The sequence below is a fragment of the Cnephaeus nilssonii genome (assembly GCF_951640355.1).
Source record: "Cnephaeus nilssonii genome assembly, chromosome: 6".
Classification (NCBI taxonomy): Eukaryota; Metazoa; Chordata; class Mammalia; order Chiroptera; family Vespertilionidae; genus Cnephaeus; species Cnephaeus nilssonii.
In genome coordinates, this window is record NC_137077.1 from 54,679,133 (window position 1) to 54,694,505 (window position 15,373).

Here is a 15,373-nt window from a genome sequence, read left to right on the forward strand (position 1 = left end):
AGAACCCAGGCATGTGCCCTGACAGGGAATTCAAAGAGCAACCTTTTGGTGCACGGGACAACACCCAACCAACTGAGCTATACTAGCCAGGGCTTCCCTTCTCCTTCTAAGGTCTCCCTTAAAGGTCCCTCTTTACTGTGTGCTTCTCTTTAAGAGACGCCCTATCTTGTTTTCTTAATACCAAATATCCAAAAAAAAAGTCCCAGGCTTCTGTCCCCACTTCCTCTCCTCCCACTCATTCTTCAACCCACCTTGATCTGGCTCTTGTTCTGGTGAAACTGCTCCAAAGGTCACTAGTTACCAAGTACAATTGGCACTTACTTCTCCATCCTTGTCTTGCTTCACCTCTCTGTAACATTGGACAGTGCTCTTCACTCAATCCTTCTTGAAACGCCGCTCTCTTGGCTTCTGTGCCCCTGCTCTCTCTCCTGGCTCCTTTACTTCTCTGGCCACCCCTTCTCAGCCTTTTCCCAGAAGTCTTTTTTAAAAAAATACTTTTAAAACATATGTTTGTTTGTTTTTAATTTTTAGAGAGGAAGGGAGAGGGAGAGAAAGATAGAAACATCTGCACCCCTCATCCCCCGACCCCCTCCCACCCCTGCCATGGAGCCTGAAACCCAGGCATGTGCCCTGACTGGGAATTGAACCGGTGACTTCCTGGTGCCTGGGTCCACACTCAGTCACCCAGCCACACTGGCTTCTTAAGTACTGGTGTACACCAAGGTCCAGCCCTTGGTTCTTTCCTTGCTCTCTCTCTGAGAGATCTCATCCATGCCCACAGATTCCACAACAATAAAATCTGTATTCCCAGCACAAACCATTCTGCTGAACTGCGGGCCTGTATGTCCAATTGACCTCAGGTACCCCTACCACAGTGGTCGGCAAACGCGGCTCTTTGGCCCCTTGAGTGTGGCTCTTCCACAAAATACCACGGCCTGGGCGAGTCTATTTTGAAGAAGTGGCGTTAGAAGAAGTTTTAAGTTTAAAAAATTTGGCTCTCAAAAGAAATTTCAATCGTTGCACTGTTGATATTTGGCTCTGTTGACTAATGAGTTTGCCGACCACTGCCCTACCATGTTCCAAACTGAACTCTTTTTGCCTAAACTTCACCTTTTCATGTCGCCACCATCTCTCTTCACCTCAGCCAGAAGCCTGCGATTCATTCTCAATGTCTCCCGTTCCCTCAAACTCCCCACATCACTAAGAATTTTCCAAATTGACATCAAACGAGACCTTTAGATGCCATCCCTTCTTTCCATCATAACAGCTACTGTTTTAGTTCATCACCTCGTGCCTAGACTTTGGCAGTACTCCAGGCACCCTCCGGAACCATGCAGAGTGACCCTTCTAAAAACAGGCACGTGTAATACCTTAAAATCATTTAAGGGTTCTAGTTCGTTAAATGCTTTGGGGTTACCCTCAGCCGGGAGGTTACTCCTAGAAACTGGGCAAAACCAGCAGGCGGCGACTTTGCAGCAAAGAAGCTCCCGACCGAAGAGTGAACAGGCCAGCCCAGGCCGCACCCCCGCGGCCTCGAGGACCTGCGAGGGCCCGCGGACCGCGCGCAGCCTCCGGGGACACGGCCTCCGCGCGCCGCCCCAGCGCCAGGGGAGCCCACCCACCGCAGTGCGAGGGGCCCCCCCGCGCGGGGCCAGGGGGCGGAGCCAGCGCCGCCCCGCCCACCCGCCTGCAGGCCCGCCTCCGGTCACGTGACGGCGGCTCAGGTGAGCACCGCTTCCGGGGTCGGGAGCCCGAACGCGGCCGGCTCCGGCTTCCCGTGGGTCGGGTACGCGGGAGGCCATGGCGTCCTCCTCGGCCCCGCCGGCCACCGTACCGGCGAGTACAGCGGCCCCCGGCCAGGGTTTCGGCTTCGCCTCCAAAACCAAGAAGAAGCATTTCGTGCAGCAGAAGGTGAAGGTGTTCCGGGCGGCTGACCCACTGGTGGGCGTGTTCCTGTGGGGCGTAGCCCACTCGGTGAGACCCGGCCCTGGCCCCTCGGTAGCCCCGTCCGAACCCCTCAGGCTCCTGCGCCTCGGGGCGCCCCTGACTCCGGGCTCCCGTCTGCGGTGCCCCTCGAGCTGCCACTTTCCCCTCCGGGCTGCCCCGTTCTCTGCTCACCAGCCTCCAGCTGTATCTTCTCACTCTAGACTTTTTTCTCCACCGTAGACTTTGTCTCCCTCTCCACCCTTGACTCATCCACGCTAGTTCCGCCTTCCCCGCCCGCAATCCAGCTCCCTGCCTCCCTGCCTCCCCGCCGGATCCAGCCCCAGCCCCAGGCTGCGGAGACCGGCCGGCCCCGGCTCCCGCCGGAAGGACTTTAGGGGGAGTGGCTCTCCTGGGTTGGTGGTGGTGAGGTCTCCGCCGGAGTGTGTGGAAGGGGAGCAGGGAGGGGAGCTCCATCAGGGGGATCGTTCACTTTCCTTTCCACCTTACTTTCCAGCTGCCGTCCTTGACTTTGGAACCTTGGCTTTGAGGGAAGCTCCAGGCTTCCCGGACCTTCTAATCCTGCTGTCCCTTCCTTTCCCTTCCGAGGTACAGCATTTCAGAGAAGCTACCCTCCCTGAGCCTGGCGGTTGCGCTCACTCAGCCTGTGGTCTTAACTGCATTCCCATTGTTGGCTGGAGTGATGGTGTTTGGTGTTCAGTGGGGGTCCTCTTGGACTGAAGCTCAGGTCGTGGGGACACTGGTGGTGAACTTTAGAAACTGCTGCGGAGGGTGTGCCCGGGAATCGGGAGGAGGCCCAGGAGGCCAGTGCTTCTCCTTTCCTGAGGCTACCTCAGGTGAAGGAATCATGGCCATGGCACCCTTCCCTTAGGCCTGGCGTCGGAGGCATGCAGTGACCTTGAACGTGACAGGCAGTATTTTATAAATCAACTTCCTTGAATTGTTATAGTTATGGCAGGGTTGTGGATGTGGAAGGGGTTGAGGAAGAATACAGTTTTTGTCACATTCTTAATTTGTGGTTTAAAATATTGTCTGGGGTCTGTCAGCTCCCTTTTGCATTTGTGGCTCCGTGGACTGCACCCAGCTCCCTGGGTGGTAATGTCTTACCAGTGTAAGGCTCTGGGTATGGGCAAGGCTGATGGAGGTAGGGCCACCTCTCAGGTGTACCTTCCAGGTGACTCATCCATCCCTTTGGGAAGCTTAATAAGAAGGGTTTTCTTTTAGTAAGAATGGAGGGAATTACACATAAGACCTGCCTCAGCTTCCCTAGGTATATATACCTTAGCCTCAGCATGCTACCCTCCAGCCAACACACATTTACTTCAAGTGTTTGGAATGGAGAAATTCTTTTTTTTGTTTTGGAATGGAGAAATTCTTTGAACATATGTCTTAGTGATGACTCAGCCTGTGTTACAGCCGATGGCAGAGGGGACATGAAGAACTATAGCTGAATTTTAGGCTGGGAATCTCAACTGGCTTTTTTTTTTTTTTTTTTTTCCTGCAGGACTGTGATCTGTCCTCCTTTTCTACCAAGAATAAGAGGATTTGGGTTTCACGGTAGTGTATGGGATTTAGATTAGACTGCACTTCATAACCTCTGTCAAATGCTCAAGTAAGGATAGGCAAGGCATCCCTCTATTCATTTAATAAACACTGAAAGACCACTGTGTGCCCAACGTTTTGCTAGCTAGGCAGCTGAGAGATGCAGGCACCTAGCACTGGTCCTTGGAAGAGCTCACAATCTAGATGGGGAATTTACATAAACTAGCGATTAGGCTTATGATAAGTGCACTGTTACAGGTGGGTGAAAGATACTGTGGCAGCACTGGAGAGAAGGCACTTCTTCTCAGGAACCCCCTTCCCACCCTGAATCAGCAGGCTGAGGAAGCATGTGATGTATCCATCCTTTGGTTGTGGGTTGGCTTGACTTTCCCTCTTAAATCAGCTGCTCTTCTTTTACTTTACACCTAGGCAGGTGGGACCTACTGCAGAGTACTCGGTCAGAGTGGTCTGGAAGCACTGGTCCTCTTTGTAAGGAGATGCCTCTTGCAGGATATGGACATCTTTGTTCTTGTTGCTGTTGACCCCTCAGAGTCCCATTAACTCTCTTGTGTACTTTTAAAATGCCTTTTGTTTTTAATGGAGCATGGAACTGTTTGTCTTGGGTCTGCTGAGGATAATTTTTTTTTTTCCTCTAGAATTTCTCAAGCTTTAAAAATAGTCCTGAGTTGCTTACAGGGTTTGCCTGATATAAAATGACTGTTGTGAGCATGAAGTTCCTCGGGGGCGGGAGTGTGAGGGGCTCTGTGTGAGGGTTGCTTACTGTAATCCTTGTTGGGCAGCAGAAGAGCTCAGAGACCGTCTCTCTCACCTCTATCAAGTGAATGCATAAGCAGTGTTTTTTTTAAAAGAATGAGGTTTGAGTTGCCCTTTTCTGACTCTTGCTCAGTTGCCCTTTTCTGATTCTTGCCCAGACACAGTATATGAGTAGTTCTCTACACCCCTACTCACTCACTCCCTATTCTTGTTTTGGCTTATCAGATCAATGAGCTCAGCCAGGTGCCTCCCCCTGTGATGCTGCTGCCAGATGATTTTAAGGCCAGCTCCAAGATCAAGGTCAACAATCACCTTTTCCACAGGTATGTGGGAATTCCCACCCTTCTCACATCAATCTTTGTAGAAAAGAGTAAATAATTTAAGAGTTAAGATTTAATGAGTTGAAGGTTTTAGATTTAGAAGGCAACTTATAAGTTGTATTGTCTAACCTCCTTCCCAGTGCACAAATTCAGTATTGTGCAAAGAAACCATTAAAACAGTTTTCAGTGTTCCCTGTACCCTTATATTTATGTACTAGTTTATCTCTTCTCTTGCCTAGCAATTCCATAAAATAAATTCATTTGGATGCCATTACCATTAGTTTCTGATAGGGACTCCCTGAAAAAAAAAATCTCGCTAAACCCTCCTAGTATCAGAAGATGCCATTCTAAAAAGTGGCATGTATTGCCAATTTTAGGGTGTCTCTTACTTGATTGAGATTTGGGAAATGCTGTTGTTTGGATGGGCAATAGAACCTAATTCTACTTAAGTCATTTACTAGTCAGGTGACTTAAGCAACTCGCCCAACTATCCTGAACCACAGCCTCCCCTTCTATAAAATGGGAATAATATACCTTTACAGGACCTCACAAGGGTTTTATGAGAATCAAATAAGGTAATATATAGGAAGGTACTTTGTAAACTGTCAAGTCCTCCATAAATGTAAGGTAATATTGTTACTTTGGTTTTTTTAACCTTGAAAACCCCTTTTTCAGGGAAAATCTGCCCAGTCATTTCAAGTTCAAGGAGTATTGTCCCCAGGTCTTCAGGAACCTCCGTGATCGATTTGGCATTGATGACCAGGATTACTTGGTGAGAGTTTATTATGGGCTGATGTCGGTCCTTTCTCCTTAACAACTGGGGAAGCCTTGTGACAGCCATGTTTGGAGAAATGAGACCCTTGGCAAGTATGATTCTTTACCTTTTTGTTGTCACAGACATCTTCAAAAATCTGCTGAAAACTATAAACCTTGTCCTTGAGGGGGGAAATGTAGATACATTAAACATTTTGGCCCCGGACGGTTTGGCTCAGTAGATAGAGCTCTCGGACTGAAGAATTGAAGGGTCTCAGGTTTGATTCTGGTCAAGGGCACGGTACCTCAGTTGCAGGCTCGATTCCCGGCCCCAGGCAGGGCCTATGAGGCAAGCAATCAATGTGTCTCCCTAACATTGATGTTTCTCTTTCTCTTTCTTCCTCCCTTCTACTCTCTCTAAAAAAATCAATGGAAAAATATCCTCAGGTGAGGATTAACAACAACAAATTTTTTTGGCCCTGGCCAGTATGGCTCCGTTGGTTGGAGTGTCATCCTGTACAGAAAAAGGTCTCAGGTTTGATTACTGTTTAGGGCACATACCCAGGTTGCAAGTTTGATCCCCGGTTCAGGTGCATGTAGTGGGCAACTGATTGATGTTTCACTCTCACATTGATGTTTCTCTCTCTCTCTCTCCGTCTTCCTCTCTCTCCCAAATCAATTTTTAAAAGAGCATGTCCTCAGCTGAGAATTAAAAAAAAATTTTTTTGCACCACTTTCAGTCCCTATATAGACACCAGATTAAGAAACCCTGCTCAACTTGTTATGCCAGGGTTTTATCTACTTTCAGACATATTCAGTTGACCATTATCCTATGACTTGCATCTCTGTATAAAAGGGGAAGAAAGCCCTAGCTGGTTTGGCTCAGTGGATAGAGCATCAGCCTGCGGACTGAAGGGTCCCAGGTTTGATTCCAGTCAAGGGCACATGCCCAGGTTGTGGGCTCGATCCCCAGTAGGGGACATGCAGGAGGCAACCAATCAATGATTCTGGTCATTGATGTTTCTATCTCTCTCTCCCTCTCCCTTCCTCTCCGAAATCAATAAAAATATATTTTAAAAAAAGAAAAAAAAGAAAAGAGTCCCTGGCTTATTGTGTGTCCCTAACAGGTATCTCTTACCCGAAGTCCCCCAAGTGAAAGTGAAGGCAGTGATGGTCGCTTCCTTATCTCCTATGATCGGACTCTGGTCATCAAAGAAGTATCCAGTGAGGACATTGCTGACATGCATAGCAACCTCTCCAACTACCACCAGGTGAGGCCTTATTTTTTCCCTCCTCTCTCTAATCATAGCTCGGCTGCCAAAGCACACAGGGAGACTTCCTATCCCTTTTCCTCCTTTACAACCTATTCTGCTCCCCAAGAAGTACTTGACACCATGTTTTTTTGTTTTTGTAATTGGAAAAAAAATTTTTTAATTTATTAAATTGATTGGGGTGACGTTGGTCAACATGAACATAGAAGTTTCAGGTGTGGGTTTCTTTTATTTTTATTTTCTTATACACCATGTTTTTTAAAAACTAGAAATTTCTGCCCAAGTTGGTTTGGCTCAATGGATAGAGTGTCGGCCTGAAGGGTCCCAGGTTCGATTCTGGCCAAGGGCACATGCCTGGGTTGCAGGCTCGATCCCCAGTAGGGGGCGTGCAGGAGGCAGCCAATCAATGGTTCTCTCTCATCATTGATATTTCTATCTCTCTCTCCCTCTCCCTTCCTCTCTAAAATATATTTTTTAAAAACTAGAAATTTCAAAAAAAGAGCCTCTGTATAGCTATTTGTGTTTGTTTAAATAGAAGAATTTAGACCATGTTCTTTCTCATTTGGTACTTAATGATCTAAAACCACTGTGGATTATACATAAAGTCCACGTGTGTAACAAAGTCTAAACTATAGACTTATAATTAGGTGAAGTGTTAGCACCAAATATACTATCTGGAATAAATGCAGTTTAGGGAGAAAACCAGGGTAAGTACACAATTGGGATAAACTGTAAAGTAGAAGCCATGATCATATCCAGCCCTAAAAAGGATTAGGGAGCTATTGTGGCTGATTAGCTTAACCTGGCATGTGGAGTTTGTGGAATATTTTGGTGATAAAAACACTGCCTAGCCCTGGCCCAGTGGCTCAGTCAGTTGGGAGTGTTGTCCTGTGCATCAAAGGGTTGTGGGTTCGATCCCTGGTCTGGAAGTATATGGGAAGTGGCCCATTGATGTTTCTCTCCTTTACTCTCTCTCTAAAAAGCAATAAAAACATGCTTGGTTGACAATTAAAAAAATAATAATAATAATGAAAGAAAAACACACTGCCTGAATGTTTTTCTAATGAAGAAAAAAAATCTCACTAAAACCAATGAACAAGGAATAAATGAAAAACTCTAAAAGGAATATTTGTTTTAGCCAACAAATATTGAATGTTTTTAATTGCTAGACCCTGTGTTGGGCTGTGGAGAAAGAGGTGAATGAAATGGTCATGGCCTTTGAGGATCTCTTAATCTAATGGCAGAGTCCAGTAAGTTAGCGTTAGCATGCAGCAAAATGTGTACAATAGTAGAGGTAGGTACAGAATGCTCTGGGGGGTGCAGAGGAAGAGCATCCCAGCCCATTGGCGGAAGGAAATATACTGGGAGGCTCAAAGAGACTTTTTTTTAGAGGGGGTATCACAGTAGTTGATTCTTGAAAGACTGGTAGGGACTAACCATTGGGCAATGTGCTAGGCAAAGGAAAAACAGCACTTGTAAAGGCACAGAAGCATGAGAGAGCTTAGTGTTACAGAACTGCAAGAAATTCAATGTGGTTGGAATATGGTATTGTGGAAAAATAGGCAGAATCCAGATTGTGAAGGGTTTTATAAACAACAGAGTTTGGACTTGATCCTGAAGGTGGTTTGCAGGAGAGTGATATGTATGTTACTTAGAAATATCCATGTGACAGCATTTTACAGAATGGATTGGAGGGAGGACTATTGGGAATGGAGATACCAGTTAGGATCTATACTAATAAAAGGGTAATATGCAAATTGGTCAGGACACCCTCACAGTAACGACCAAACAGCAGGCTGCGTGGGGCAACCAGGCCGGCAGGGGTGTCAGTGAGGGACGACCAAACAACTGAACAGCAGGCTGTATGGGGCGACCAGGTCGGCAGGGAGGCAGTGAGGGGCGACCAGGCCGGCAGAGGGGGGCAGTGAGGGGTGACCAGGCCAGCAGGGGGGCCATGAGGGGCGACTAGGCCGGTGGGGGGGGCAGTTGGGTGTGACCAGGCCAGCAGGGGGGCAGTGAGGGGCAACCAAATGACCGAACAGCAGGCTGCATGGGGCGACCAGGCTGGCAGGGGGGCAGTTGGCAGCAACCAGGCCGGCAGAGGGTGGGCAGTGAGGGGCAACCAGGCTGGCAGAGGGGGGCAGTGAGGGGCATCCAGGCCAGCAGGGGGGGCAGTTGGGGGCGACCAGGCTGGCTGGGGTGGGGCAGTGAGGGGTGACCAGGCTGGCAGAGGGGGGCAGTGAGGGGCAACCAGGCCAGCAGGGGGGGCAGTTGGGGGCGACCAGACAGGCTGGGGTGGGGCAGTGAGGGGTGACCAGGCTGGCAGAGGGGGGCAGTGAGGGGCAACCAGGCCAGCAGGGGGGGCAGTTGGGGGCGACCAGGCTGGCTGGGGTGGGGCAGTGAGGGGCAACCAGGCTGGCAGAGGGGGGCAGTGAGGGGCAACCAGGCCAGCAGGGTGGGCAGTTGGCGGCGACCAGGCTGGCTGGGGTGGGGCAGTGAGGGGCAACCAGGCTGGCAGAGGGGGGCAGTGAGGGGCAACCAGGCCAGCAGGGGGGGCAGTTGGGGGCGACCAGGCTGGCTAGGGTGGGGCAGTGAGGGGCAACCAGGCTGGCAGAGGGGGGCAGTGAGGGGCAACCAGGCCAGCAGGGGGGGCAATTGGGGGCGACCAGGCTGGCTGGGGGGGCAGTTAGGGGCGACCAGGTTGGCAGAGGGGGGCAGTTGGGGGTGACCAGGCCAGCGGGGGGGGGGGGCAGTTAGGGGCAACCAAACGACTGAACAGCAGGCTGTGTCAGGTGACCAGGCCAGCAGGGGCAGCAGTAAGGGGTGGCCAGGCCGGCAGAGGGGGGCAGTAAGGGGCGATCAGGCTGGCGGGAGGGCAGTTGGGGGTGACCAGGCCATCGGGGGGGGCAGTTGGGGGCGGCCAGGCCGGCAGGGGGGGCAGTGAGGGGTGACCAAATGACCGAACAGCAGGCTGTGTGGGGCAACCAGGCTGGCAGGGGCAGTTGGCGGTGACCAGGCTGGTGGGGGGCAGTTGGGGGTGATCAGGCCAGCAGGCAGAGGCAGTTAGGGGTGATCAGGCTGGCAGGGGGGCAGTTAGGGGTGATCAGGCAGGCAGGCAAGTGAGCAGTTAGGAGCCAGCGGTCCCGTATTGTGAGAGGGATGTCCGACTGCCAGTTTAGGCCTGATCCCTGAGATCGGGCATAAACCTAAACCGGCAGTGTCGGACATCCCCCGAGGGGTCCCAGATTAGAGAGGGTGCAGGCTGGGCTGAAGGGGAACCCCCCCCATGCATGACTTTCGTGCACCAGGCCTCTAGTCCTACCTAATAAAATAGTAATATGCAAATTGACCACACCTTCGCTACGCCCACCATCCAAAGCCACGCCCACCAGCCAATCAGGGCGAGTATGCAAATTACCCACCAAAGATGGCGGTTAATTTGCATACGCTGAGGGAGGAAGGAGTGAAGACTGAAGACAACTTAGAAGGAAGACAGAAAAGCAAGATGGCTGCCAGAGGGAAAGTCCGGGTGGGGCGAAGTGGAGCGGGGCGGGTGCAGGCGCGGCGGCGGCGGCAGTGCATGCGGCCGCAGTGGCCGCTTGCAGGATTTTTCCTGCAAATGGGCTACTAGTGTAATTATAATTGTCTAGGTGAGACATGACAAGGACCTGGAGGAATAATGGCAATGGAGATGGAAAGGAAGACTTAGGGTAGAGTTGTGGGAATTAAGGCAAAAGCACCTCTAAATTCCCAGTTAGGGGGGTTCAGGAAGCTCATTCACTAACACTTGGAAGCAGAAAAAAGAAACAGGTTTTTGGAGGAAGACAGTTGATTTAGATATGTTGAGTTTGGGGTTTCTGCAGTTGATCCAGATATCACTGTCCATCAAGTGTTTGGGAAATGGAGTCCAGGAAAGAGGATTAGAGTAGAAGTCTAAATTTGAGAGTTAAAGGTGAAGAGGTGGTAATTAAAGCCATGAGTATAGATAAGATTATTGAAGGGAAGTGTGGAGTGAAATGAGAAGAAAATTGAGGACAGAACCTTAAGGAGCAACTAGAGAAAAGATCCTTTAAAGAAGACTAAGGATCAGTGGACACTTGTAATTATGCCCCACTTCATTTCATACAGGATTTGAGGACAGAGAGGAGGGGAATCAGAAGAGTTGTCTAATGAGAACTGAGGGTGAAGAGAGTTTTAAGGAGAGACTGGTCAGTAGTATAAAGTGCCATTCAGTTGCTACAAGATAATGACTAGATATTCATTGAATTTGGCAACTGAGGGATTTGGGGGAAGGAGGAGTAGAGTGATTCCAGAGGAGAAATGAGGGTATATATCTGACTTCACTGGTTTGAGGTATGAATGAGAGATAGGAAGTGAATTGATTGCTAACTACTTTTCTGAGAAGTTGGTTATGAAGAGAAATAGGTAGTAATACTGAGAGAGAGAAGCATTGGAAGAAGAAAAATTTTTGCCCAGCCAGTGTGGCTCAGTGGTTGAGCGTCATCCTATGAACCAGGAGGTTATAATTCGATGCCCAGTCAGGGCACATGCCCGGGTTGTGGGCTTGATCCCTAGTGTGGGGGATGCAGGAGGCAGCCAATCAATGATTCTCTCTCATCATTGATGTTTCTATCTCTCTTTCCCTCTATCCCTTCCTCTCTGAAATCAATAAAAAAATATATATATAGAAAAGGAATACTTTTTTAAAATTGATTTTAGGGAGAGGAAGGAAGGGGTGGGGAGAGAGAGAGAGAAAATCGATGTAAGAGAGAAACATCAATTAGTTGCCTCCCATATGTGCCCTGACTGAGGATCAAACCCGCCACTCGGGTATGTGCCCTGACCAGGAATTGAACCTGCAATCCTTTGGTGCATGGGATGACACTCTAATCAGTTGAGCACACCAGCCAGGGTGAAAGAGGAATAATTTTTTTTTAAGAATCCAAATGATAGGCCATCAGGCAAACATTTTTACTGGGGGAATCTAAGAAACATTGATCTGGATAAAATCAATTTGTTGATAAACAGATGTAATTTCTAATTCTGTGACCATTTGCATATAAAGGTCTAATATAAGGATAATAACACCCCCATTTCCCATCTGAAAGAAAGATAAATATGAAATGAGAGAAAGTACTTTAAAATTAATAATTTGTATAATGTCTAGTTATGCAAATGATTAATCTGAGGAGATGAGTATTCAGAAACTTCACAGATGACCAGAGGCATCTTTAGAAAGTTCCCACCACTTTTGACCTTGTAACCTCTCTATTTGAAGTTTTCTGCTCAGTCTGGAATGATAGTGTTTGAATGCCCTTCCCTAAGCTGTTTGTGTATCTGCTGCTCAATCTCTTTCCATTTCTTCCTCTCTTCTACCCAGTACATTGTGAAGTGCCATGGTAACACGCTGCTGCCCCAGTTCCTGGGGATGTACCGAGTTAGCGTGGACAATGAAGACAGCTACATGCTTGTGATGCGCAACATGTTTAGCCACCGTCTTCCTGTGCACAGGAAGTATGACCTCAAGGTACAGAGAGGATAGATAGGGTGGAGGGGGAGGCTCCTGGTGGCCTGAGAGTGGGGAGGGCCTGGGAGGCTACTGAATGATTTATTTTAAAGGAAAGAAGCCTATGGGTTTGAATACTCTTCTTAGGAGCTGGATCTTGACTGTTCTTTTAGACACTTCTGCGAACTTGGTCTTTGGGTCTCTCCACAGGGCTCCCTAGTGTCCCGGGAAGCCAGCGATAAAGAAAAGGTAATACTAATTTTAGGGTGAGGGATGGGGGAAGGCAGGTGAAAGGGATCTTCTTAGGATAAAGAGGAAGGGATTACCAGAAGAGAGATGTAAACTTGTCCCAATCCATGGATTGTGTGGAAGGGAAAATGGGAATGGCTGCTTTGTCATTGGTTATTCCCTGTGCAAGGTTTGGGGATGGGTGAGGATATCAGACTTGAAGAGCAAAATGCTTAACCTCCACCTCCCACTCTGGGCTCTCCTATTCAAGCAGCTATTTTTACTTACTAAGAAGAAAGAAATGAAAACCATAAAGAGAAAGTAGTGGGATGTGATTTGGGGCACAACTGGAGTGACTGAGTCTGGGGAAAACATTGGAGGTGAGAACAGACTCTGAGTCAGCATCCCAGTGTGGAGATCACTGAGTTAGAGACAGAGCCCTGGGTACAGCAGGGTTTTCTGAGACCTTTGGGGAAGAGATATATATTCCCAAAATGTCCCTTTACCTATTCTCAGGTTAAGGAATTACCTACCCTTAAGGATATGGACTTTCTCAACAAGAACCAGAAAGTTTATATTGGTGAAGAGGAGAAGAAAATATTTCTAGAGAAGCTAAAGAGAGATGTGGAGGTGATGATTGGGGTGCTCTGGGAAATGGCTTTGTTTTCTTCTTTGCTCCCCTCAGGGTAGTTGTCTCTCCTCCCGTTCCCTTTATTCTTTGGGTTCTCTGCATTTAGGGAGTTGGGTATGAGACATGAAAACCCCCTAGCGGTGATGCATAGGGGGCGGGGGAAGGGGGGCGCGCTGGAATGAGCTAAAAGGATGATTTTAGACACCAGGACATTTAGGTACTAAAGGCCAATGTTATACTACCAACCCTCAATTTTTACACTTCCTTTCCCAGGAGGGCCCCAGAAATTCAGGGGTGGTGGGAGGTATAAGGGTGGTACCTGGGATTGGGGAGGGAGATTTGAGGTATCTGATTTGTCATTGGGGTCTCAGTTCCTAGTGCAGCTGAAGATCATGGACTACAGCCTTCTGTTGGGCATACATGACATAGTTCGTGGCTCTGAACCAGAGGAGGAGGGGCCTGTGCGGGAGGAAGAGTCAGAGGGGGATGGGGACTGTGGCCTGACTGGACCTCCTGCTCTGGTGGGCTCCTATGGCACCTCCCCTGAGGGTATTGGCAGCTACATGCTTTCTCATCGGCCCCTGGGCCCTGGAGAGTTTGAATCCTTCATTGATGTCTACGCCATCCGGAGTGCTGAAGGTAAGAGAGATCCTGGAAATTTTAAGGGTGGGGAGGGTAGTCCTTGTAGGACAGAGACCGGGGTGCTGGTTGGAGAGGCTGGTTAGCTTTCAGAGATCTGACTGGTTCCTGGGGAAAGGGAATTGGGACTATACTTGCTCTTCATTGCTGGTTACTCTCTCCAGGGGCCCCCCAGAAGGAGGTGTATTTCATGGGCCTCATTGACATCCTGACGCAGTATGATGCCAAGAAGAAAGCAGCTCATGCAGCCAAAACTGTCAAGCATGGGGTGAGGGTTCCCCGAGGCCTTTCCTTTCCTGTCTTGACTATTCCTTGGGAAGAGAGAGCCTCTTGTGCCAGAGCAGTGGGGTGACAAAAGGATGAAGTGTTGGGTATGGAAAGGGTGGGGAGTGGGATAGAGGATGAGGAATGCGGAAGAGTGGCGGGATGGCCTGACACCATGTTCCATACCTCTTCTCATAGGCTGGGGCAGAGATCTCTACCGTCCATCCTGAGCAGTATGCTAAGCGATTCCTGGATTTTATTACCAACATCTTTGCCTAAGAGACTTCGTGGTCACTGCTACTTTATGTTCAAGGTGGTGGGGTTCTGAGAGCCTTGGGGGAATTGCGGATATTCTGGTCACTAGTTCTCTTCCTCTGCTAAATTCAGGCTACAGGCTCCTTCCTTCCAAATAACTCCATCTTATTGAGTAGGCTCTTCCTGGCCCTCAGAAATACATCATCTTTTCTCCCCTTTGTCCAGTTTTCTCCCCTCTCTTTCTCCCCTTCAACATGTCTGCTTGCTTCATTAGAGTGTTACTGTTGATTCTCTCCCAAGTGCCTTGATTTTTGTAAAATATTCTGTTGTTTCTATAAAAGTAGAAGAATCTGGCGGGAGGGGGTTGTTTGCTGTCTTCAGGACCTGACTGGACAGATGGAACTGGCTCAAGCAACTACTCTGGATGCACTTTGTTCTGTGGGATGAACACTAAGTGTCTGAATTTTGCTGATAACTTTATAGAACTCTCTGGGGCATACCTGCTTCCTGGTAGGCCCTGGGATGAAAGACTTTCAAGATACTACGGGTGCAGGCGTGCACACATGATGAGATGTGGCCAATCTTACACACACAGGTGGGGTGGAGAGTGGTCAGCAGGCTTGCACCTCCTGGAGGTGGGAACTAAGAGGCCTCTTGTGATTGATTATGTAGAAAACTGGAGAAAGTCTCTGTCAAGGATGGACTCCTCTCTCCAAGCTCTTCCCTCACCCCACTTCAACCCTCACCTCTGTACTTCTGGACACAGGAGCCCAGAGATGGGTGGCCAGAGTGTTCAAGGCCAGGTGAAGGTGTTGACTGCTGCTGTCCCTCCTCAAGACCACACACCCCTTCTGGCGCTGGAACCCTTCAGTGGAGGAGTGACCAGTTCTGTAGGCTGCGATGATAGGCCAGGGGTCTAAGGTTCATCCCCCACGTTAAATTTCTTTTCTTCATGTCTAGCCCTCCCTGAGGTGTTATTCCCAGGAGAAGGTAATGTCTCTACCTGGGTCAACCCTGGACATTTCAAGAGAATGGAGGTCTCAAGTATAGGAACCTCCTCTACCCACTGGAGGTGTGTGCCTAGCACACTTCCTTCCCCCACTCCTTCTCAAACCCTTTTACCAGTTGGATTTGTTGTTCTGTTCTCTTCCACCCCATCTTATTGCTACTGTGTCTCCCAGTCATCTTCACTCTCTATTCCCAGAGAGGAATCAGAGCTGTAACTCCATCACCCAGCCTCCTCCAA

At 49.0% G+C, this 15,373-nt stretch overlaps 1 protein-coding gene across 1 annotated transcript; it reads left to right on the plus strand.

Annotated features, from left to right (window-relative positions):
* The first annotated feature begins 1,703 nt into the window (after window positions 1–1,703).
* On the plus strand, window positions 1,704–14,420 carry PIP4K2C (phosphatidylinositol-5-phosphate 4-kinase type 2 gamma). The gene is made up of 10 exons (XM_079774363.1): window positions 1,704–1,974; window positions 4,486–4,583; window positions 5,256–5,352; window positions 6,461–6,604; window positions 11,985–12,131; window positions 12,321–12,359; window positions 12,855–12,968; window positions 13,341–13,608; window positions 13,773–13,876; window positions 14,071–14,420. The coding sequence occupies exons 1-10, from the start codon at window positions 1,801–1,803 to the stop codon at window positions 14,149–14,151; spliced, it is 1,266 nt and encodes a 421-aa protein (XP_079630489.1). The 5' UTR covers window positions 1,704–1,800; the 3' UTR covers window positions 14,152–14,420.
* The last annotated feature ends 953 nt before the right edge of the window (window positions 14,421–15,373 follow it).

Excerpts from the sequence above, each read along its gene's own strand:
- PIP4K2C (XM_079774363.1), top strand. The coding sequence starts at position 1,801 with ATGGCGTCCTCCTCGGCCCCGCCGGCCACCGTACCGGCGAGTACAGCG. Across the intron at positions 5,353-6,460 it reads TTGATGACCAGGATTACTTG|GTATCTCTTACCCGAAGTCC; the intron begins GTGAGAGTTTAT and ends TGTCCCTAACAG. Across the intron at positions 12,969-13,340 it reads AGCTAAAGAGAGATGTGGAG|TTCCTAGTGCAGCTGAAGAT; the intron begins GTGATGATTGGG and ends TTGGGGTCTCAG.